Source organism: Erinaceus europaeus, chromosome 1, assembly GCF_950295315.1.
Source record: "Erinaceus europaeus chromosome 1, mEriEur2.1, whole genome shotgun sequence".
Lineage (NCBI taxonomy): Eukaryota > Metazoa > Chordata > Mammalia > Eulipotyphla > Erinaceidae > Erinaceus > Erinaceus europaeus.
The window spans coordinates 149,788,795-149,814,336 of NC_080162.1; the positions used below are offsets into that span (position 1 = coordinate 149,788,795).

Sequence of the window (25,542 nt, forward strand, 5' to 3'; positions counted from 1 at the left end):
CCTAGGTTCAATCCCTCACACTACCATAAGATAAAGATGAGCAGTGCTCTGGTAAAATAATAATAGTAGTAATAATAATATGAACATTAAAAAATTAAAAGGTAAGTTTGGAATATAACTAAAATAGGGCTACTAAATATTTACAAAACGGAGACCCCCCAACTCTTCATCTGCACTATTCCAGCCTTTAGGTTCATGATTAGTCAACAATTTGTTTGGCTTTATATGTTAACTCTTTTTTCAGCCACCAGGTTCCAGATGCTAACATGATGCCAACCGGACTTCCTTGGGCAGACGACCCCACCAATGTGTCCTGGAGCTCCAATTTCCCAGAACCCACCCCACTAAGGAAAGAGAGAAGCAGGCTGGGAGTACGGAATGACCTGTCAATGTCCACGTTCAGTGGGGAAGCGATTACAGAAGCCAGACCCCATAACGACCTTGGGTCCATACACCCAAAGGGATAAAGAATAGGAAAGCTATCAGGGGAGGGGATGGGATACAGAGATCTGGTGGTGGGAACTGTGTGGAGTTGTATCCCTCTTATGGTTTTTTTTCAGTGTTTCCTTTTTAGAAATGAAAAATAAAAAAAAAAGTAAGTCATGAGCTCTGGGGATGGGGAAGGAGAAGATGATAGTGTCCTAACACCCATATCACCAAAAGACCTCGAGAGAGAAATCTTTTGGCAGAATCACAAACACGTTATTCAAGATTTTTTTCAATCAGGGCTGGGGAGATGGCATAATGGTTCTGGAAAAAATTTTTTATGCCTGAGGTTCCAAAGCCCTAGGTTCAATCCCCAGCACCACCATCAGCCAGAGCTAAGCAGTGCTGTGGTTTCTCTGTATCATTTTCTCTGCATTTCTCTTATTAAAATAAATAAATAAGTAAATTTTATTGAGGGGGGTTTCAATGTGTAGTTATAAACACATGGGTACAATTACTTATCTCTTTGTGCATCATACAACAGGACCTAAAATTTCCCTCTACTTCCTCCTTCCTAAATTATTTTGAAGAGGCTTGTTTGTTCTTCAAAAAAAAAGATTGTTATAAAGTGATAAGCTGTTAATCCTAATGAGCTCACCATATTCATAAGCCTGCTGTTAGAATAGATGGGAAAAAAGCCCAACTGAACACAGGGTGGTGGTAACACTGAAGAAAGGCGAAAATCATTTTAAAAATGAAAAGAATGCAAAATGGATGAGGAGCTTGATCCTCTGGCTAATAAAATAAGTTTATTTATATATACATGGTAGCTGAATTCTGTGGATAAGGAAAAATAAATCATACTTCCACATATGTATATATATAACATATGTATCTTTGCTTACATATATTATATATACATTTAACTTTACAAACAGTTTTCTTTCAATATACAGACACATTGACATTAAGGGCAGCAGTTAATAGAAAGGTTATGAGACGATCCAAAGGTCAGGCAGCAGCACATGGAAGATGGATCTCACAACAACATGGAATCTGCTTCTTTATGAGCTGAAGAGTCTTTGAACAGAGACAACCACTGAATGTGTGGGAAGCTAGTCCATAAAACACAGAGAACTTGTATTATTGAAGGCCATCTTTTTTTTTTTTTTTTCCTTTTTAAAAGAGAATGGCAGAAGAAAGGAAAAAGTCATGATTCAAAGACCACAGCCAACAACACACAACATAGAAACCAACATTCAAGTTCAGTTCCCAGTCTGACTATAAGAACATCTATATTCAAAATATACTATCAAACTATTTTTGTTTTAGAGAAAGAAAGTGTCAAAGCAGGTTATCTTCTCTCCTGGTCACTATGTATTGGGGGGGGGGGGAAGCAGGGAGAAGCAGCCCTATCTGAAGCCTCTCTTGGGTCTCTGAGGGTCTAAACCCTGGTGGACACAGCCTGGGCTGGGAAGATGAGGGTGCAGGGGAGGAGCTGGGAGCTGACAGCTGAATGTCAAGTTCGCCTGTTGACCCACCCTGCAGGGCTGCAACGCTCAGAGGTGGGGGTGGTGGATATCAGACTGACTTCTTCCCCTGCATCCCTGCTTTGGTGATCTCCTTGTCTTTAGACAGTAGGGGGAAGGATCTGAAAACACAGTTTGGCACCTCCAGCCCTCCTAAGCATTTTCCTAGGGGGATCTTGGAGTTGGGGGCAGGGGCAATGCAATACTTTTGAGAAGACAAAGCTGAACTCCAGTGAACATTTACTCCTTGAAGGAGGATAAACGTTCTGAGGGGCCCTCTCCAGAGAAAGGCACAGTGTTTAATGCAGATGTGGGGGCTGGAGAGGATGCATGGGTGGGTGGAACGGGGAGCCTCATTCACTGGGAGCATCGATCCTGGAGCCAGCACAATAGAGGCTCTGTGGTAGATGGTGTTGGGGGCCATGGCCTAAGGATGCTCAGTGTCCCGCTCACAGGCTTCTGCCTGTGCCTGCCTCCATAACTGGGTGGCCAGTCCTGCTGGCCTTGAGTAGGATTGGGGGCACTCATCCACTGGGTGATGAACTGCCCCTTTCCTCCAACTCCTGTACCTCCAGGTGACCCAGTCCCCTTGATGCTATGCAGATGGCAGAGGAGGAGAGAGGAACCCAGGCTCTAGGTAGCACTTAGTCATTTTCACAACACTCTTCCAGTCACTCTCTTCCTTCCTCTGGGGCTGTGGGATTGCCAAGAGTTCAGGAACAGTATTGAGAGAAGCAATCAATACCACTGCTTTGCTTAGAAATACCTTTATTACTTTTTTTTTTATAAACCATGGGTTTTTCTGTAAAGGACTTATTTATTTTTTTCTTTTTAAACCACACTTGTAAAAAAGATGTTGACGATTTCTTAGGGAAAAAAAAGCCAAAAACATTCTCGGTTGAGTAAGGATTACACCAAGATTATAGTTAGGAGATATATTTGTGTTGGTTATGGTTCCGAGACAGAGAGGAGGGGCTGGCCAGATGAGGTCTGCTGCTGTCAGATCTCAGACACCTGGTCACTCCCCATGAACAGTGTTTCCTGGCAGAAGGGGTTCACCAGGACCATCCCTGTGTCACTGTATGTGCCATTGGCTGGGGAGCGTGGCTCTGACAGCTGGTCCTGAAAGAGAGTGGAGGACACATATGACTTAGGTGGTTGTGGGAGGTGGGCCTTTTCAGTTAATTTAGTTATTGTGAGAGAGACCAGAGCACTGCTCAGCTCTGGCCTAAGGTGGTGCTGGGGATTGAACCTGGGACCTCAGAGCCTCAAGCCTGCAACTGGTGCTCCACCAGGCTGAGCTCTCTTCCCCCTCCTGAGGGGAGAGAGTTTTTAAAGAAATCTATATACAGATCTATCTGGGTGAGTATTTCCACCATGCTCACTAGCCAAGGTGAGATGCAGAAGTCCCATCAGCTCTTCTCATTTCTACAGCAGCTTCTAAAACAGATGACCTGAGGGGCCGGGAGGTGTCACATCTGGTTGATCTCACATGTTACCATGGGCAAGGGCCTGGGTTCAAGCCCCTGAACCCCACCCACAGGGGAAGCTTCATGAAAAGTGGGGCAGTACTACAAGTTCCTTCCTGTCTCTTTCTTCTTCTGTTTCTAATTATCTGTCTCTGTAAAAAACTAAACAAACAAGGCCACTGGGAGCAGTGGATTCATCACACAGCCACTGAGCTCCAGTGGTAACCCTGGTGACAATAAAAAAGAAAGAGAAAAAAAGAGAGAGTGGGAGAGAAAGCAGATGTCCTGCTTCCTGGTTGCTAGAGATGGTGTTTCTCTCCTTGTCAGAGTCGGAGTATAATAAATAGGGTTCATTTTGACACAACAGAGCCTTGCTCACTGCCATAGGGAGCATACCTGGTCCACTGGGGCCCCTGACGCTTTCTCTGGGAGAACTAACTGCTTTTCCTCCCCAAACACACACTACACTTGCCCACCTCTTACTTATCACCCATGGAACCTCCAAGGGCTGATTCCTCCCCACTGAGTCTTCCCAGTGCCTCATTCTCTGTAGCAGTGGTACTAAGTGAAACATTCGCTGTCTACATAGGCCCAGGCAGGGAAGAGGCTACAAACCCACAGTGAGGTCACATCAGTGGCTCAGGCCTCAGCCACATGGGCCAGTCTGTGGCTGTGCTCGTACATGGACCTGGGCATGAAGCAGCCTCCCGGGTGCTGCTGCTAGGTCCTGGGCCACATCACGAGGAGTGAGGTAGTGAGGACAGAGTAGCTGGTCTGGGGCTCTGGGGAGCCTGTGCTTCCCTCAGGTGGTGGGTCAGCACTCAGAAAGGGCCGGAGATGGGGGGCTCAGTACCTCAGAGGTCTCCAGGGACTGGATCTCCCTGGGCAGCTCCACCGCGTGCCTGTTGAAGTAGTCCATGGTGATGGCATTGTTCCAGTAGCTCAGGTTGTTCTCTGGGTTGGCCGTCTTCTTCTTCCTCCGCAGGCAGCATACCGTCAGCAAGACAGCTAGAGCCCCGGGCAGAGAGGGGTGAGAGCGCTGAGCATGGAGCCAGCATCACCTGGTGGCAGAAGCTGTTTTCCAGGTGTGGCTGTGATGGTCACACATTCAGCCACTTACCTCACCCATCACCCATCTACTCATTCATCATCCATCTATCCATCCATCCATCCATCCATCCATCCACCATCAGTCTACCATTCATTTATCCAACCATCCATCCATCTACCCACCCATTCATCTAATAATCCATCCATTATCCATTTACCATTCATCTATCCATCTATCCATCCACCCATCCATATGTCATCCATCCATCCATATACCATCCATCCATCCATCCATCCATCATCCAACCATCCATCCATCCAATCACCCACCCATTCATCTAATAATCCATCCATTATCCATTTATTTACCATTCATCTATCCATCCATCCATCCATCCATCCATCCATCCATCCATCCATCCATCCAATATCTACATGTGTTCTTCATGTCAAGTGGTGGGGAGACAGAGTGAATTAAAAAAATATAGCTGAGATTGGAGAGATAGCACAGTGGTTATGAAACACAGACTTTCATGCCTGAGACATCAGAGGTCCCAGGTTCAACCTCCAGCAACACTACAAGCCAGAGCTGAGCAGTGCTCTGTTAAAAACAAACAAACCAACTAGCCCAAAGCTTCTCTACTTTCAGGAGCTACTCTTCTAGTATGTGTGAGGATAGGTACAGGCAAGCTCTAACTAGTGAACAAAATTAATAATGAAGTAACATCTATTCAAAGAAAATGAAACAGGTAGCTCAGGAGGTAACATAGTGGCCAGAGCCCTGAACTTGAAAGCATGAGGTGCCAAGTTCCATCCCTAGCATCACTTATGTCAGGTGCTGCTCTCCCACTCTCTATTTCTAAATGTTACTAAATAAGTAAATATTTAAAAAGAGAAAAGTAAATAAACCCAGGTGGGGGCCAGGCGATGATGCACCTGATTGAGTGCACATATTACAATGCGCAAGGACCCCGGTTCAAGCCCCTGGTCCCAATCTGCAGGGGAGAAGCTTCATGAGTGGTGAAGCAGGGCTGCAGATGTCTCCCTGTCTCTCTCCCTCTCTATGACCCCTTCCTCTTTTTATTTCTGGCTGTCTATCCAATAAATAAAAAGAAAATCCAAAAAAATCCAGGTGAATGAGAGAGACAATGAGGGAGTCAGGACGAGATTGCTTTAGGCTCATCCTGAAAGGTGTTCTTGTGGCAACCCTCTCATTGAGATTAGAATGCGGGGCAGGCATACTTGTTGATATTCTCTCTGATTCCTTACACCACCAGACCACCTATGTTGACCTCAACCAAATCGCTACTAGTGCCGCCATCCCACCTTATGCCATTACTGAATACTTATGGTGGACTGCAGCCAGAGATACGGAGCCTGAGATGTCAATCTCACAAATCTTCAAACCTGGTGAGAGCTTTCCTAATACATGGGAGTACCTACATCCACATTAGATGACACATCACCTAAAGATCTCCTTGTCTTCTGCTGCATCATGCATGGAACCGGAGGGGATCGTGCTAAGAGAAATGACTCAGAAGGAGGACAGACTCTGGATGATCTCACTTCTGGGTGAGATAGAGAGATAAAGCAAGACCTAGCCCACCAGGGAAAGATAGGGACATGCTGAGGGTATGGAGCAACCTGCCAACACCCATGTCCAGCAGGGAAGCAACTAGAACTTCCACTTTCTGCACCCCAAAAAGAATTTTGGTCCACACTCCCAGGTGGGTAAATGACAAGGGAAGTAAACCAGAAGGCCTTGTACCCGCACTCCACCAGGACCCGAAGCCTCTGCCACCAGGAATCTTGTTTTTATACCATCAATGAAAGGGAAACAAATCTGGAAAACACCAGAGGAGGCCAGGCACAGTTTCACCTATCTGAGAGAGAAGAGGAAAAAAGGAGGAACACTTGGAAAGAATATTTTTAAAGGTGAGGTGATCTAGAGAGGATGTGAAGGCAGGACTGTTGAAAAAATGGGGGAAAATATACTTATATACATAGATAATAGATAGACAGTTATAGAATCAACCTCTATTGGTGACCCTGGGGAAACTACTGCAGTTTCCAGTGGAGGGGTGGGACACAGAACTCTGGTGGTAGGAACTATATGGAACCATACCTTTACTACCTTACAGTTTTATAAATCAATATTAAATCTCTAATAAAAAATAAAGTAATTTAAAAAGAGAGAGACAAAGCAAGTGGAAGAACCAAGTCAAGTGGAAGCAAACCCCTGGACTCTTACTGCAGAGCTGAGGTCTATACTAAAGGGGGAGAGTGGAAGGGTCCAAGAGATTTTGGAGGAGATACATGAGGTTAGACTCCTAAAACATGGTCTGGTAAGCCATTAAGAAGTGGTTAATGCTTAATAATAGCTACTATGGGAGTCAGGCGGTAGTGCACTGGGTTAAGTGCACATGGCGCAAAGCGCAAAGACCGGTATAAGAATACCAGTTCGAGCCCCCGGCTCCCCACCTGCAGGGGCTGCAGGTGTCTATCTTTCTCTCCCCCTCTCTGTCTTCCCCTCTTCTCTCCATTTCTCTCTGTCCTATCCATCAACACCATCAATAACAACAACAATAATAACTACAACAATAAAAAAACCCAAGGGCAACAAAAAGGGAATAAATAAATATTTAAAAAAACAGCTACTATAAAGAGAGGGGAAAAAAGAAAAAAAGCAAAGATTACTGAATGTCTCATGATAAAAGGAATTTCAGGATAGCTGGTATAAATCTTTTCAAATTCTGGAAGTCTCCTCCCTTCCTTCCAAAGAATTCATTCTTTAATCAAGTTACTTTTTCATTCAGATAGAAACCACAGCACCAGAGTTTTTCCCAATGTCAGAATGGCATTCCAATGCGGTAATGGGGCTTGAGCCTTGACGGCATACATGATTCCACCGTGGTACCTACCTTCTTAAAAATCAAAACTAAAGGTGCTAGGTGGTAAAACACCAGGTAGAGTGCACATATTACCATGTATAAGGGCCCAGTTTCTTTAAAAAAAATATATATATATAAAGATAACACTGACAAAAACAATAGGATAAGAGGGGTACAACTCCACACAATTCCCACCACCAGAACTCCCTATCCTATCCTCCCCATAGGTTTCCGTTTTTATTTTTTTATCCCTCTAGGAGCATGGACCAAGGGATATTATGGGGTGCTGAAGGTGAAAGGTCTGGCTTCTGTAGTTTCTTCCCCATTGAACATGGACATTGACAGGTTGATCCATACTCCCAGCCTGTCTCTCTCTTTCACTGGTGGAGCGGGGCTCCAGGACACATTGGTGGGGTTGTCTGCCCAGGGAAGTCCGGTTGGCATCACGGTAGCATCTGGAACTTGGTGGCTGAAAGGAGAGTTAACATATAAAGCCAAACAAATTGTTGACTAATCATGAACCTAAAGGCTGGATTAATGCAGACAAAGATTTTTTTTGGGGGGTCTCCGTTTTGTAGATAGTTAGTAGGTCTATTTTAGTTATATTCCAGAGGGCCCATGGCTATATTACTTTTTTTTTCCCTGAGCCTGACATCTGATATGCAGGTGGAACTAAGTTAATGTCTGGGGAGATGGTGGAAAAAGGACCAGAAAGCTGGATCAGGGAAGAGACTAGCTAGAAATATGGGAAAGGTGTATAAATATTGTTGACTGTAAACCCCATCAATTTGATGTGATCTGGGGCCCATATTCAGCTTAGGAGCCTATGTGACCTCTGTGTCCCTGTAGATCTGAGCTCACATTCTGTGGTCATGAGTAAGGGCCCAGTTTCAGGCTCCCACTCCTCACCTGCAAGGGGGGAAGCCTCACACTCACAAGAGTTGAAGCAGTGCTGCTAGCATTTCTTTCTATCTATCTATCTATCTATCTATCTATCTATCTATCTATCTCTTCCTCTCCCTCTCCTTCTCCTTTCCTTCTCCCTTTCAATTTCTGTTTATCAAAAGAAAAAAAAAATCTCCTAACACAGTGGACATTAGCCCTATTTTCAAAGGTGAGAAAACATTGGGCCAGTGATTCAGTAGTCCAAGTTCCCCGGATGATGGGGGAAAGCTGGCACCATATCAGGGCTTGTTCAGTCCCAACAGGCTCCTCCTCTGTGTGCTCTGTAACCCATGCAGGGTTTAAGTCAGAGAAATGAGAAGGGAGAGGAACTCTAGCATTCAGTTCAGCACCTTTGTTTTGTAGTTGAGAGTTGGAGCCCTGAGGGGAGGGAAGTTGTATCATCTTGGGTGCGGGGGTGGGTAATCCCAGATTGTGGGAAAGAATTTCCTTTCTTTGGCAGTTGGCAGGAGGGTGCCAAAAAGGGCTCAAGGTATGGACCTGGGGCCACAGGTCTGGGAAAGCCAGGTTGGGGGGGCTTCCTGTTGGGCTTTCCAACTGGGCACTTGAGAATATGCCTGCAGAAGCTTGAGGGAGGTGCCAGCAGGAGTCACTGGTGGGAAGGCAGGGAACAGAGCTGTAAGAGCACGTGGGTAGCACAGGTCACTGAGCTGACACCTGTGGACAGCCCTGCCCTACCGTGAGGCTGCTTCTTCACTGCCTCCTTCAATGGGCTCATAGGCCCCAAGGAGACAAATCTGAACACATTTTCTTCATGTCTCAGTCTTTCTTCTTTGTGAAGTCAGAGACTTACACATGCTACTGGCTAACTTTTATTCATTCAGACAGAAATCACACACACACACACACACACACAGAGAGAGAGAGAGAGAGAGATATCACAGCTTTGGAGTTTCCCCCATTGCCATGGCACTCCTCTGTGGTACTGGGACTGGAATCTGGGTCACATACATGTGCTCAGCCTAATGGGTTGTCACTCTTCCTTCTCTCCCTTTCTTTCTTTCATGGACATTTTTGTTCTTTTTAAAAGTGTGTGTGTGTGTGTGTGTGTGTGTGTGTGTATATATAAATGAATGAGACAGAGAAAAAGGGACCAGAGCACTGCTCTGCCTTCTAGAGTGTTCTGTTTGTTTTTGTCTCCATTATTTGTCTGCAGTGCTGACTCAAACCCAGGGCTTTGTGTTTGCAAGGATAGTGCTCTGATATGGAGTATCTCTCTAGCCCTCAATCTTTTTCACTCTTTTTAGTGGAAAGTGTTTCTGACTCAGCTTTCCTAATACAATAGGCACAGAGTCACCTGGGGTGTGGCAGTCAAAGAAGTGTCTGTCAGTGAGCCTAGACACTGATTAGCTCCCTCTCTCCATTATCACTGGTCATCTCCTCAGGAACAATATAATGGACGCCTTTGGGGCCCCCTATGGGACCTTTTCCTTAATGTGGATCAACAATGGTAGGGAATGTTCCATCCTCTGAAGGGGGGTTGGATAACATACTCTATCTACCACTTGAAGAACATGGGTCCTGACATTGGTGCAACTTGGAATGTTCCTACTCATGACCACAGAATGCGAGCTCAGACCTACAGGGATACAGAGGCTACATAGGCTCCTATGATGAATATGGGCCCCAGATCAAATCAATGGGGTTTATAGTCAACAGTATTTACACACTTTTCCCATATTGGGAGCTACTCTCTTCCCTGATCCAGCTTTACAGCCCTTTTTCCAGCCATGACATCATCTCCCCAGACAATAACTTGGATCCACCTGCATATCAGACTTTAGGCTCAGGCAAAAACTAATAAAGTCATGGGACCTTTGGAATATACCTAAAATAGACCTATTAGCTATTTCCAAAATGGAGACCCCAGATCTTCATCTGCACTATTCCAGCCTTTAGGTTCATGATTAGCCAACAATTTGTATGGCTCTATATCTTAACTCTTTTCTGCCACCAAGTTCCAGACGCTACCACAATGCCAACCGAATTTCCCTGGACAGATGACCCCACCTATGTGTCCTGGAGCTCCACTTCCTCAGAGCCCTGCCCCATTAGGGAAAGAGAGAGACAAGCTGGGAGTATGGATCAACCTGTCAATGCCCATGTTCAGTGGGGAAGCAATTACAGAAGCCAGATCTTCCACCTTCTGCACCCCATAATGACCCTGGGTCCATGCTCCCAGAGGGTTACAGAATAGGAAAGCTATCAGGGGAGGGGGTGGAATATGGAGTTCTGGTGGTGGGAATTGTTTCCCTCTTATCCTATGGTCTTGTCTTGTGTTTCCATTTTATAAAAAAAAAAGGGTGGTGGTGGTAGTGATGTCTGTATGCAGCAGATATAACCAACAGCCACAGAACAAGGAGCTCAACTAAGCCCTGTGTTGGCCAGAGGACTTGCCGACTCCCTGAACAGTGGTCACTCTGTGGCCTTTTCTGGGTGTCTGAAGGATTCCAGAGAGTGCTGTGGGACTGGGTACACATGGACCTTCTCAAGTTCAGGGGCAGCTCTGGCTGGGCTCAGTGCAGCTGGGCCTGTTTCCTCTCCTTCAGGGAGTCTGGGGAAGTTTGTTTTGAGAATGGAGGTGTCCTGTACAGCATAAGCCAGGATTGCAGCTGAAGGCCCAGCGTTCTGGCAGAGAGGAGGGGCTGAGCTGGGGTTAGGGCTGTGTGTGTCCAGATGGGGGCAGCAGAGACCAGTCCAGGAGTCCAGGACAGTCCTGTTCCAGCTTTACAAGGCAAGACCCAGTGGACACTGGTGCTGCACATTTCTTTTTCTTTTTTTTCCAAATATTTATTTATTCCCTTTTGTTGCCCTTGTTATTTTATTGTTGTAGTTATTATTGTTGTTGTTACTGATGTTGTAGTTGTTGGATAGGACAGAGAGAAACGGAGAAAGGAGGGGAAGACAGAGAGGGGGAGAGAAAGATACTTGCAGACATGCTTCACCGCCTGTGAAGCGACTCCCCTGCAGGTGGGGAGCCGGGGGCTTGAACTGGGATCCTTATGCCGGTCCTTGAGCGTAGCGCCGCCTGCGCTTAACCCGCTGCACTACCGCCCGACTCCCTCCAGCTTTACAGGGCAAGACCCAGTGGAAATTGTGCTGCACATTTCTAACGATGCCTTTCTGTCTGGGCACAGCTTCTGAGAAGAGCCCTTCTCCATCCTGGTACACGATTCCAGCACACTGCACCAGAGGCCTTCTGGTGGGTGCAGAGAAGCAGCACCAGCCGGAAGAACTGGACAGCCACATGTAGAAAAATTAAACTAGACCTCCAATTAACACCATATACCAAAATTAGCTCAAAATGGGTCATATATATATATATATATATATATATATATATATATATATATAATATACATAGAAGAACACATAGGTGAAACACGTCATGACATTAACATTTGGAGACTACACCCCATAGGCAAGGGAAACAAAAACAAGATTGAACAAATGGGACTATATCAAATTTAAAACCTTCTATACATAAAAAGAAACCTCCATAAAGATAAACAGGAAACCTAGCAACTGGGAGAACATATTTGCACACCATACTTCAGACAAGCAGTTGATAGCAAACATCTATAAAGAACTCATACAGCTCAACAAAAAGAAAAAGAACAACCCAATAAAGAAGTAGGCAGAAAATATGAATAGCCAGTTCTTTAAAAAAGAGATAGGCATGGCCAAAAGACATATGCGGAAATGCTCCAAGTCACTCATCACCAGAGAAACGCAAATGAAAACCACATTGAGTTTCCACCTCACACCTGTGAGAATGGCCTTCATCAAGGAAACAGGAGAGGATAAGTGTTGGAGAGGATGTGGAGAGTTCAGCAGTTAAGCTCCCCTCCCCTCTCATTTCTTTTACACAGTTGGTGGGAATGCAAACTGGTGCAACCACTATGGAGAACAGTATGGAGAATCCTTAAACAAATACAAATGGCAATTCTACTCCTAGGCATTTATCCAAAAGAGATGATAACACTAATTTGAAGGGATATATGTACTGGGCTGACTCCTGGCTTCTGTCTTGAGAGACACCATCATGTGGGGTTTAGGTAGCCCATGGGTTTTTTGGTTGTGCAGTAAGGTTTGCTCTAACTTCAGGCTCATATGTAGTAACAGGACCAGGAAAGTCTTTGTAGAATTGCCAGATCCAGGAAGGTGTGGAGCCGGCTCTACATACTGCCTGTCCCAAGGTGAAAGGGTTCTAGGAGCTGAGAGGAAGGCCATGTCTCACAGTTCTGACTCCTCAGGGCTGGGCACAGTGCCTGGCACACAATGGGCATTTAGGAAACATAATTCCAAGTGAGAGAAATCCATACTGCAGATGAGTGTGTGTGTGTGTGTATGTGTGTGTGTGTGTGTGTGTGTGTGTGTGTGTGTGTGTCTGGACAAGTCATTTTCTGCTTTAAAGGTAGCATGATAAAAATGATAGGGGAATGACAGGATAGCCCACATGGTTAGTGCCCCTGCTTTATCATGAATATGCTCTAGGTTCAAGCCCTGCCTGATCATACTGGAGGAAGCTTTGGTGCTGTGGTCTTGATGTCTCTGCCTGTCTGTCTCTTATTATCTCCCTCCCTCTCTCTCTTCGAAAAAATTAGCCTGTAGTTGTGAAGCTCCAGCAACAAAAAGAAAATGAGGAATAAAGGGAAAAAAAAGAAAGAAAGGAAGAGAGGAAGGAAGGAAGGGAGAGGAAACAAAAGAAAAAAGGTACTTACTCATATTGTAAATTAGAGCTTCTAGACACATATTAAGGCTGGAAAACTGAAAGCTATCTCTAATGGACTTACTTCTCCAATATGGCCATTATAAACAGAGTATTGGCCAACAGTACTTTTTCACCACCAGTCTGTTTCAGAATGGGGAAACCACAGTTTTCAGGATGTACGTATGTCCCTGTGAGAGGTGATCAGGCAGCCTGATGAGAGGATGGAAAGCATGGCCTGCACACTACTCTTCAATCAGGTCCTTGAGAACATGCAGGTCATCTGGCCTGACATGGAAGGTTTGCTTTGCTCCCCGCCCAGGAGGAGAAGAAAGAGGAGGGAGAAAAAGAGCAAGAGGAAGAGGAGGAGGAGAAGGAAAAAGATGGGAGAAGTGGTTTCTGGAAAGGATCCAGGCATCAACTGTAAACCAGCCTTGTTGGACCACAGTGCAGAGCAGAAGCTGCATTCAGGTCGGGACCAGTGACAAGGGCTCAAGAGCCTCCTCCATGGGAACTTTCCAGGGTTTAATTTCTCCTAAAAACAAAGTGTGTGATCAGGGGCACTAACCAAGTTAGCTATCTTGTTGCTCCCATTATTATTATTATTATATTTCTTTTTATTTGATAGAAAAGAGAGGAAGTGGTGGGGGGGATATAAAGAGGGAGAGAGACGACTGCAGCACTGCTTCACTGCTCATCAAGTTCCCCCCTGCAGGTGGAGACTGGGGGCTTTGAACTTGGGTCCTGTGCGTGGTAATGTGCGCACTCAACCAGGTGTACCGCCCTCCTCATTCTTTTTTTTTTCTTTTTTTTGCTTCCAGGGTTATCGCTGGGGCTTGGTGGCTTGGTGCTGGTGCCTGCACTACGAATCCACTGCTCCTGGAGGCTATTTTCCTCCTTTTGTTGCCCTTATTGTTTATTTTTTTATTGTTATTATTACTGTTGTTGTTGTCAATAATAATAAAGATAGAATAAAATAGACAGACACCTGAAGACCTCCTTCACTGCCTATGAAGTGACTCACCCGCAGGTGAGGAGCCAGGGGCTCAAAGCAAGATCCTTACATTGGTCCTGGCACTTTAAGCCAAGTGAGCTTAACCCACTGCGCTACCACCCACCCCCCTCCTCATTCTTTTATCATGCGATCTTTAAAATGTTCTAGTTCTATCAGCAGGATGGGTATCTCTCTGTGCAGTATTTCTCAGGTGCCCAACATGTAGTGATGTGAGTCCATACAGCAGTGCCAGCTGCCTGCATGTGACCACAGTGTCCAGAACTAGAAGTGGCCACCTGCTCTTTTCTGCTGTGATGGGCATGTGTGTGAAGTTGTGCTCCCCTCTGGAGTAGTGTCCCTACCCCCACCTGAGGGATGTAAGGCAGGGGCAGGGGCGTGGGGCAGGGCAGTACAGCCTTGTGGTATGGAAAGACTTGGGCATGTGTGGGCAGTTTGGGAGAAAAGACTATCCTTGAGAGCCATTCCAAACATTTCAGTGGGTGGCAGATGGACAGGCCTTGCATAGTCTGGAGGGAGAAAACATCTTGTGGTCACAAGGTAGGGATTACAGGTCCCCAGGAGAGTCAGAAAGCAAGTAGAAAGGTCCAAGGAGAGTGGACTGCCCAGTGAGGGGGGAGGCACAGAGGAAACTTCATGTGGAAGAAGCCCTATGGTCCGATTAGCTCAAGCTCTGTAAGGAGACAGCAGGGAGAAAGGAGTGACAAACAGTGGCCAGGAGGAGCTGGTGGCCCTCCCACCCATGCCAGTGGAAGCAAAAAGGAGGCAGCCTGCACCATCCAGGGGTCATCAGCTAGGACAGAAGAATGGGGACCAGGGGGTCTGATGTGGTAGAGGGAGGAGGGGCAGTGAGGTACTCACAGCAGAAGGAGATGGGCACGCTGATGGCTAGAATCACCCAGGCGATGTCCATCTTGCTCAGGCAGATGGTAGCTCTGTGCTGGGGCTTGTCCCCTTCGGCCACATGGGAGACATTCCCTGCCAGCCCAGGCTTCCAGGTGCCTGCTGGGACCAGGCGGTTAAGGAAGTTCCCAGTGGCTGTAGATGGTGCTGTGGAGAACACGCTGGGTGCTCTGTCGGTCTCAGAAGGGGTGGACGAAGCAATGGTATTTTCTGGGGCCCCAGGGGACTTGGCCGAGGCCTGGGGGGTGGACAGTGAGGTTCCCTGAGGAATGCCCTTGGAAGGGGCTGAGACGCTGGTGGCAGAGGCAGCCTGGGATGGCACTGGGGTAGATGGGGGTCCCCCAGAGCTGGTGGCAGAAGGTCTGCTGGTGGCCAGGAAGCCAGTCATCCCAGAGTCAATGTGGCTGTCGCTGTTGCTGTCGTTTGGGTCACCACGGGGGTGCAGAGAAGGCACTGGGGCAGGCTGGGGGCTGGCCGGTGCACCTGAGGCTGCTGGAGCATCGGGCCACCCTCCTTGGCCAGGGAAGGTGGGGGGCGCCCCCTGGTCTACCCGGTCTGGGCCTGGCTGCGGGTCCATAGGCACCAGGGGGCGGGTGGGGCGGCCCCATGAGGTCCTGCTGGGCACTGTGGTGGTGCCCACTGTCTGGGGTTGTGGGGAGGAAGACACAGCCCAGAGTGGGGTCCTAGGTGTGAGAGTGGAGGGGTTAGGCTCCAGGGATCCCGTGAAGTTGCCTTTGTAGATCTGAAAGATCTTCCCCAGGGGCCGCTTCTGGCCAGGACTCGGGGTGCCCTGGTGCCGTCCCCACAGGCCTTCCTTCCTTGCCGAGTGACCACTGGGAGCAGGTGTCCCAGGGCGCGGTGAGCCCCCTGCACCCCTCCGAGAAGAGCCAGGGGGCCGGGGCCTGCGTGTGGTGGGCCTGAGGGGTGCTGAGGTGGGGCGGCCGGTGGCCCCCTTTGGCTCAGTAGGCAGGAGGGTGGACACAGTTTCCCCGGGAGGCCAAGGCTCAGAGTGGGGCAGCAGGTTTGCTGTGGCAGCCAGGAGGGGAGCTGCAGAGTGAGGGGTAGCTGCCACTGAAGGGGGTCCAGCTGGATGAGGGGCTGCTGCCTGTGAGTGGGGTCTGTCCGGCTGAGGGGTCAGTGCGGAGGTAGGGGTAGCCGCCTGCAAGGAGTTTCTGGGGTGGCTGAGGGGCACGGTCACCATGGTGCCGGGGGTGCTGGCTGACGGGGGGACCTGAAGAGGAGACAGGTCCTGGGTGGCAAGTCTCAGAGCTTCTGTCAGCGCCATGAGCAGGAGGAAGCCTGGAGAAGGAGACAGAGAGCTGAGTGAGAACCAGGGGAGGGCTGGGGTGAGCGGGACTGGGGCACATCTGAGGTTTCCTGCCCCGACTCCTTCATCAAACACCTGAGCAGGTAGGGTTTGGCAGGTCTGTGAGGGAGAGGACACCCAAGCTTATGCGGTGAGAAAACCCCATCAGGAGCCAGATTCTGCCAAAGCAGCCAGGCCCATCATCCCAGAAGGCCCAAGGCTGCTGCTTCTTAGTTTCTCTCTCCCTCCTCCCTCTCTCCCTCCCTTTCATCACTGGCATTTTACAAGGACATGTAGTCTGTGAAACTCCAGTGCTCCCAGCAGATATTTCTCCCCCCTTTCGGCCACAGACAGAAACAGAGGGAGTGAGAGAGACACAGAGAGAGGAGTAACAGCATAGCAGTGTTCCACTGTTAGTGAAGTGTCCCCTTGTCCACTGTGCTCCTATGTGGTGCCAGAGGTGTGAACCTGGGTCCTCCAGCATTGTAAAGTGTGCACTGTACTGGGTGAGCTACCTCTTGGCCCTCAAGGGCAACTCCTTAAAACAAGGTTGGTGGGGTTGAAGAGAGCCTACTGGGCAGGGCATGTGTCTTGCCATATCCTTGGCCCAAGGGCTAGCCCAGCACCATGGGTAGGGTGGGGTGGGTGCTACAGCACTGGGGGGAAGCTCTAGAGCTGTGGTGTCTGTCCTCCCCATTGTCTTTCTAAATGAAAGAGTCCAGGAATGGTGAAAGCCTGGCCCTGAAACAGAAACAAACAAACAAAATCCCAGAAAAACAAGGTTGGAGCTGAATGTGCATAGAAGATTATTGGCCTCTGAGTGTCTGGTGCTCTGCTGTCTGCTGAGGACCTGCCTCACCAGCAGCTCTGTGAGCCAGCCTGAGCCTTATAAAAAAAGACTTCGCTAGGCAGAGCTGACCAGCTTCAGCAGCCTCTCTGATATTTCATTTATGAATTAGACACGGTACAATTCTGCTCACCCAAGCACACATACCAAACAATTGAGGGTCCCCTTTCCCCTCTACCTGGGAGCTCACTAAAGTGAACAGGATGGATGGTCCCTGGCCATGGGTGAGTTCACGGAGAGTCACCCAGGCAGAAATGTCTCAGTGCCATGCCACTGGAGAGTGACAGGCAGCAGGGGACAGGCAACAGAGGAGGGCAGTAGATTCTGTGCTCCTGAAGCCCCAGGCATATAGCCTGGAGGAGAAGACGCAATCCAGAGAGGCCAGCAGGTAGATGTCAGGGTCATCCTCAGTGTCAGCTGCCTTCCCCAGGCACTTGAGAGGATGGACTCCCTGGAAAATCAATGGGGAAGCAGAGGCCTTTGGAGGAGGAGGAGTCCTCTTCAGCACTGAAAGAAGTTCCTGGGTTTTAGGCTTTTAGTTTGCTGAGAAAATGCACAAGATAGAAGCTCCACACAAGACTAGACCTGTGTAGCTGGGGCTGGGGTGGCAGCACACCTGTTACCATGCACAAGGAGCTGGGTTCAAGCCCCTGGTCCCAGCATGCAGGGGGAATTTTTTTTTCCTTAAGGAGTTGAGATTTTAATAAGATAAAGGAATCAATAGAGCTATAGCTGCAAATGATAAGGACTGGCAAAATAGTTCACTTTAGTAGCAGACCTGCTTTGCTGTATATTCAGTTCAGGTTTGAGCTAGCCACCATGTGTGCCCTCTGGGACCAACAGTCTACCTCAAGCAAGCTGTCTTTCCTAAATGTTCCCTTGTGATGGAGACCAGGCATCATTTCAGACTCAATTTAATCCTGAGAACTGTTCACTGAGCACCTGCCCAGTCTCTCAAGCTTGAGTTAACCTTCATAAGCACCCCAAGGAACAGGGAACTGAGGCTCGGGGAGAGTAAGAAACATGTTTAAAGTCCCTCAGTAACAGAAGTTTGTGAAACATGGCCTGCTTCCAGCACCCTGACTTGACCTTCTACTTTCTGCCTTTCACCTTTTGACCCAGAGGTCCCTGAAGAAGGGGAGGCAGAGACTGAGGCTTGTGTGGAGGAAGCCTCTCATGGGGAGTGGCTTAATGGGGTTCTGATGGGGAAACAATCAATTCCAGGGCAGGTAACAAGCCTATCAAGGTGCCAACTCCACTTTGCTGGGTGCACCCCTACTGGTGCTCAGTTCATTGTACTATGTGCTCATCATGCAGGAGGTCCATGGGGCTGGAGAAGTGGAAGGGCTTTCAGGTTACATCTGCACCCACCAGGTCCCCCCTGTCCAATGATGGCATTTCTGCTTACTCAAAAGACCCTATAAAATGTACATCAGCAGGGAGTGTCCGATTAACCTCCATAGTGGGTGCTGTGCTGGCCAGCCAGGTGCCTATTTTATTTTATTTTAATTTTATTCTTCAGCTACCTCTTTTAGTGACTATTCCTTGACTTCCTGCCTCACTCTAACAGATTTTCTCTTTTCCACTTTTGTGGTAGATTCTTCTCACTAACCAGCACTATCACTGTCCAAATTTACATGAGTAAATTTTCTAGTATATATGAAATCACAAGGAAATTTTCCTTGTGGTTCAAGTATTTTCTTTGATATCTCTCCTCCCCACCTCTCATTAAATTAGGTTTCTAAGACCATATATTTTATCTGCTCATCTAAACTGGGATGAGGAATGTTGGGCTCATGGGCTGTATATAAGACCCTACCAAGGCTACCACAGGTGGGACTCAAAATTCAATAAACCCAGGAGCTTTTTTTCACTACAACATAAAATGCTGATTTCTAAGTTGGTAATTTTGTATGGCCCACAAATGATTGTCGTGACCCCAGCAGGAGTTTGGGACTATTAGCATACAAATGAACTCACTCTGAGGAGTTGCTTCAGAGAATGGAAGGTATAAAGCACAGACTTTGAGCAGGTCCCTCTCTTTAGCTTCTGCTTCTTCTCCTGGTCAGAAGCATCTCAACAGAGGTGCACCAGGTTTTGCCATGGCTACTGCTTCTCCTGGGAACTGAACACGTGTGACTCTGCTAGCCGGTAAAAACTTTTAGACACCTCTACATCCATGAGCAACCTTTACCAGAGCTGATAATTGTTTATCTTATGGGACTAAACTTTTGATAACTATACTCAGACTTTATGGACCTAGTGTACTCTTAACCCTTGATGATAATTGCTTATTTTGTCTTTTACCTGTTTCACCCTAATAAATCTTGTATTGTTTAAACCAGTTCCCAGCCCCCGCTGTGAATCCTTTTATGCGCTATAGCAGCCCCCAATCTCCCAAAACCTTTTTTAAGTTAAATTACAACAAATGGCACCACTCCGCCATCTATGAAGTTCCCTTGGTGCTGCCCATGGAGTTCCCATGTGGTGCTGAGATTCAACTGTAAGGCAGGTACCTACTGTATCCTCCCCCAGCCCCAGCCCCAGCAACAGGCTGGTTTTGATTTGGGTCACCAGACTGCCATCCCTCCTGCCTAGCCTTAAGGAAAGAGAAACATCCCAATTCTGGGTTCTTTAAAAATTTTTTTTAATAATATATTTATAAAGTGGAAATACTCACAAGACCATAGGATAAGGGGGGTATAATTCCACACAATGCCTACCACTAGAACTCCATATCCAATCCCCTCCCTTTATTGTGATCTTTCTGGTCTATAACTATAAATTCTGTCAATGGAAGCAAGGAGCAGGTAGATGCATAGTTGATGTACCATGAAGCTTTTTAGTTCCCATGTACACTGTGGATTTGTGGGGGCATGGAATAAACCTAGAGGTTGGCATGTAGTTGGTGCCCACAAATAAGACAAGGTCATATTCCTCAAGGCACTAATGTTCTAGAAGGGTAGAAGATCAGCTATGCCAGACTTACGGTAACAGACTTTGTTCAAACAAAAACAAGAGGCAGAAGTATATGGATGAAAAGGTCAACTCAGACTTTAATAAAATAAAAGGATCATTAATATTCAGGGAGCATCTCACTGACATCATAAAAAGAACACAGATACACTATATCTGATGGCCTGAGTTCTCCCAAGCTAAAAGGAAAAGGCTCACAAGCATAGTCTATGCTTTACAGTTCAGATCCCAACAAATGCCACCTATGTCAGCTGATGAAGGTCTACAGTAGCAACAGCAACAGCAATACAGTCATAGGGATTTGTTCGATGAACTCGACTTGGAAAATGGCATGATACCACTGTAGTTTTCCTTCCTCAAACCCCATCCTAAGAAAAACATATGAAAGATGTCCACTGAAGGGCATGCTACAAAATATCCAGTTAGTATGGTTCAAAATTGCTAAGGTCATCACAAGTAAGAAAATTTGGAGAAATGATTACCACTGAAAGGTGCCTAAATGGCACTATTAAATGACTATTAAATGTAATGTTTAATGTTTTATGTTTAATGGCTGGGATCCTGGAATAGACAAAGGAGATTCAGGGAAAATGAAGGGAATCTGACACAAGCATGGGTGTCAGTTAATGATAATGTGTCAATTTTGGTTCATGTAATGGTGACAGTATACTATAGTAGAAAATAATAGATATGTAAGTAGAAATGAATGAAGTGAGGCAGGCGGTGGTGCACAAGTTCAAGCCCCCAGTTCCCACCTGCAGGGGGCGGGGGATGCTTCCAGAGCAATGAGCAGCGCTTCAAGTGTCTCTCTTCTCTCTTCTCTCCCTATCTCTTCCTTCATTCTCAAGTTCCCTGTCTTTATCCAATAACTAACTAAACAAAAAATAAAATACTTTAAAACATTTTTAAAAAGAAATGTATAAATAATAAAGATACTGATAACAGAAAATTGGATACAGATTCTATAGAAACTGCTGCAGTTTGAGTGTGTAGATTCTGATCTAACCTACCTACTGACACATTTTGGAGAAATTGAAAGGGAAAAAAGTAATATGATTCTTGCTGCGTCTACCTGTTTTCCTATGGATTCTAACCTTTGAAAACTTTTATTCAGGGTCACAGGATGATGTTTGGAGGTGAAATAGGAAGATGAACAGACCAAATATGTTAATTTTTTGGCCTGTTCAAATTTCAGTTGAGAGGAAGGGGGTAACCTCTCTTATTTAATATAAACAACTCCAATTCTTTTGACCAGAGAAGCAGGCTGCATGTCAATGAAATCTTATTTATCATGAAACATGGGAACCATGTAAAGTGTCAGACATAAATATCCACATCCTTATTCATAAATTTTGCCCATACTTTTTCTGCAACTATCTGTCTATATTTGTATATATTTGCCCTCCCCCACCCATGGTCCCATCTTCTCTTCCTTTCCAAGTCACACATACACCTATTATTACATTCAAATGTCCCTCCCTTTTTCCTCTTCTCACTTTGGGTCCTGATGGAGTTAGTGTTCAGAGCCTTCTGATCATCTTCCTCCTATCATTTCTCCCCTGCACCCTGAGAGTATGGACCAAAATTCTTTTTGGGATGCAGAAGGTGGGAGTTCTGGCTTCTGTAATTGCTTCTCCACTGGACATGGGCTGAGCAAAATTTTTTATTGAATGTTTTTCTTTCTTCCCCTTTCTTCTCTTTCTATTCCTTCCTTCCTTCCTTCCTTCCTTCCTTCCTTCCTTCCTTCCTTCCTTCCTTCCTTCCTTCCTTCCTTCCTTCGCCACCAGGGTTATTGCTGGGCTCAGTGCCAGCACTACAAATCCACTGCTACTGGGGGCCAATTTCCCCCTTTTTTCATTCTATTATTATTTGATAGGACACAGGGAAATTGAGAGGGGAGGGAGAGGTAGAGAAGAACAGAGAAAGACAGACCCTTGTAGACCTGCTTCACCACTTGCGAAGAGGTCCCCTTGCAGGCGGAGAGTAGAGGCTTGAACCCAGGTCTTCTCACATGGTAACATATACGCTCAACTGGATGCATCACTGTCTGGTTCCTGAATGGCTTCGTTTCTTTTAAATTCTTTTTATCTTTTGATCTTTTTTTTTTTTTTTTTGCATTCAGGGTTAACACTGGGGCTCGGTGCCAGCACTATGAATCCACTGGTCCTGGTGCACATTTTTTTCATTTTATTGGATAGGTCAGAGAGAAACTGAGAGGGAGGGGGAGGGAGAGAGAAAGACACCTGCAGACCTGCTTCAATGCTTGTGAAGTAACCATTCTGCAGGTGGGAAGCCAAGGGCTCAAACCAGAATCAGTGTGCTGGTCCTTGCACTTCAACTATGTGTGCTTAACCTGGTATACCACCGCCTGGCTACCCTTTTCATCTCTTTTTTTATTAGTGATTTAATATTGATTTATAAAATTATGAGATGACAGGGGTATAATTCCATACCTTTCCCACCACCAGAGTTCTGTGTTCCCATCCCTTCCATTGGAAACTGTAGTAGTTCTCCCAAGGTCACAGATATGGATTGACTTATTTCTCTGTCTCTCTCTTTCTATATATTTGCCTATTTTTTCCTATGGTCCTGCCTTTTATTCCTTTTAAGTCACACCTATACCTATTGCTACTTTTGAACCTTTCCTTTTTTCCCTCTCTCTGGGTCTTAATAGTACAGGAGTTCATAAAGGAATGCCACTGACTTTTGTATGTTAATTTTGTACCTTGACACCTTACTATATTGCCTGATAATTTCCAAAAGCTTCCTCCTGTATTCTTTAGGATACTATCATATCATCTGCAAATAGGAGGAGTTTGACTTCTTCTCTTCCAATCTGTATCCCTTTAATTCCTTGCTCCTAAACTGATTGCTATGGCAAGAACTTCCAACACTATGTTGAATAGTAATGGTGACAGTGGGCAGCCCTGTTAGTACCTGATCTGAGGGGAAATGCTTCCAGTTTTTCACCATTGAGTATGATGTTGGCTGTAGGTTTGCTATATATAGACTCCACTACCTTAAGGGATTTTCCATCTATTCCCTTTTTTTTTTTTGTAGCATTTTGATCATAAAGGGATGCTGGATTTTGTCAAAGGCTTTCTCTGCATCTATTGATATAACCATGTGGTTTTTGATCTTGCATTTATTGAAGTAGTGGATCATGTTGATTGATTTATGTATATTAAACCTTGCATGCCTGGGATAAACCCCACTTGGTCATGATGAACAATCTTTTGAATATACTGCTGTATCCTGTTGGCTAGAATTTTGTTCAATATTTTCGCATCTATGTTCATCAGAGATATAGGTTTATAGTTTTCTTTTTGAAAATCTGTACATACCATACATCAGACAAAAGGCTAATAACCAAAATATATAAAGAGCTTACCAAACTCAACAAGAAGAAAACAAATGACCTCATACAAAAATGAGGAGAGGACATGAACAGAATATTCACCATAGAAGAGATCCAAAAGGCCAACAAACATATGAAAAAAGTGCTCCAAGTCATTCATTGCTTGTCAGAGAAATGCAAAGAAAGACAACAATGAGATACCACTTCACTCCTGTGAGAATGTCATACATCAGAAAAGGTAGCAGCAACAAATGCTGGAGAGGGTGTGGGGACAAAGGAACTCTCCTACACTGCTGGTGGGAATGTAAATTGGTCCAACCCCTGTGAAGAACAGTCTGGAGAACTCTCAAAAGGCTAGACCTTTTTCCAGCCATAACATCATCTCCCCAGACAATAACTAGGATCCACGGGCATATCAGATTTCAGGCTCAGGGGAAAAAAAACTAGTATATCCACAGACCCTTTGGAATATAACTAAAATATGCCTAAGCTATCTACAGAATGAAGACCACCCCCTACCCCCAACTCTTCATCTGCACTATTCCAGACTTTAGGTTCATGATTAGCAAACAACTTGTTTGGCTTTATATGTTAACTCTCTTTTCAGTCACCAGGTTCCAGATGCTACTAGCATGATGCCAACTGGACTTCCCTGAGCGGATGAACCCCCCGCCACCACCAATGTGTCCTGGCGCTCTGATTCCCCAGAACCCCACCCCACTAAGGAAAGAGAGAGGCAGGCTGGGAGTATGGATCGACCTGTCAGTACCCATGTTCAGCAGGGAAGCGATTACAGAAGCAGGACCTTCTGCATCCCACAATGACCTTGGGTCCATACTCCCAGAGGGTTAAAGAATAGGAAAATTATCAGGGAGGGGATGGGATACAGAGTTCTGGTGGTGGGAATTGTGTGGAGCTGTACCCCTCTTATCCTACGGTTTTGTCAGTGTTTCCTTTTTATAAATAATAATAATAAAGGCTATAAATGGACCTATCCTATGATCCTGTAATCCTTCTCCTGGGGATATATCCTAAGGAACCCAATACACCCATCCAAAAAGATTTGTGTATACCTATGTTTATAGCAGCACAATTTGTAATAGCCAAAACCTGGAAGCAACCCAGGTGTCCAACATATAGTTGTGGTCTATATACACAACTGATTACTACTCAGCTATTAAAAATGGTGATTTCACCATTTTAAGCACAGCTTGGATGGAGTTTGAAGCAATCATGTTAAGTGAAATAAGTCAGAAACAGAAGGATGAATATGGGATGATCTCACTCACAGGCAGAAGCTGAAAAACAAGATCAGAGAAGAAAACACTAAGCAGAACTTGGACTGGAGTTGGTGTATCATACCAAAGTAAAAGACTCTAGGGTGGGTGGTGGGGGAAGGGTTCAGGTCCTGGAACATAATGGCAGAGGACCTAGTGGGGGTTGTATTGTTATGTGGAAAACTGGAAAATGTTATGCATGTAAAACCTATTGTATTTACTGTTGACTATAAAACATTAATCCTCCAATAAAGAAAAAAAAAAAAGGAGTTCCGAGCCCTCTGGTCATCTTTCCCTAATACTTCTACCCTTCTGGGGGTATGGACCAAAATTCTTTCTGGAGTGTAGAAGGTGGGAGTCCTGGTTTCTGCAACTGATTCTCTGCTGGACATGGGCATTGATAGGTTGATCCATACCCCTAGCCTGTTTTTCTCTTTTCCTAGTTGGGTAGGGCTCTGCAGAGGTGAGGTTCTGGGGGTATGGTGAGGACATCTATCTGCCCAGGGAAGTCAGGATGGAATCTCCAACTTGGTGGCTGAAAGGTGATAAGATATAAAGCAGGGCAAAACAATAAAATTAAATAATAAACAGGAACCAAAATATAGGAGTAGAGTAAATGAGAATAGAAATCTTAGGGTGGAGAGAAGCTAGGAAGTCTATTTTAGGTATGTTTCTAGGGGCCTATGACTTTAATAATTTTTGTTTGAGCTTGATAGCTAATATGGATGTGGACTAAAAATATTATCTGGGGAAATGGTGTCAGAGTTGAGAATAGAACTAGCAAGCTGGATTAGGGCAGAGAGTAGCTCTCAAACTTGAAGAAA

The 25,542-nt window shown here is 45.9% G+C and overlaps 1 protein-coding gene across 3 annotated transcripts in view; it reads right to left on the reverse strand.

Annotated features, from left to right (window-relative positions):
* Nucleotides 1–1,223: 1,223 nt before the first annotated feature.
* The window catches only part of TMEM108 (transmembrane protein 108), a 340,373-nt gene continuing 316,054 nt past the window's right edge, over nucleotides 1,224–25,542 (reverse strand). For all 3 annotated transcript variants that reach the window (XM_060197000.1, XM_060196996.1, XM_060196999.1), the window contains 3 exons: nucleotides 14,913–16,253; nucleotides 4,278–4,432; nucleotides 1,224–3,077 (listed from right to left, as the gene is read on the reverse strand). In XM_060197000.1, the coding sequence (XP_060052983.1) occupies nucleotides 2,955–3,077; nucleotides 4,278–4,432; nucleotides 14,913–16,253 (1,619 nt within the window). In that variant the 3' untranslated portion in view covers nucleotides 1,224–2,954. The remainder of the gene's footprint in view (nucleotides 3,078–4,277; nucleotides 4,433–14,912; nucleotides 16,254–25,542) is intronic.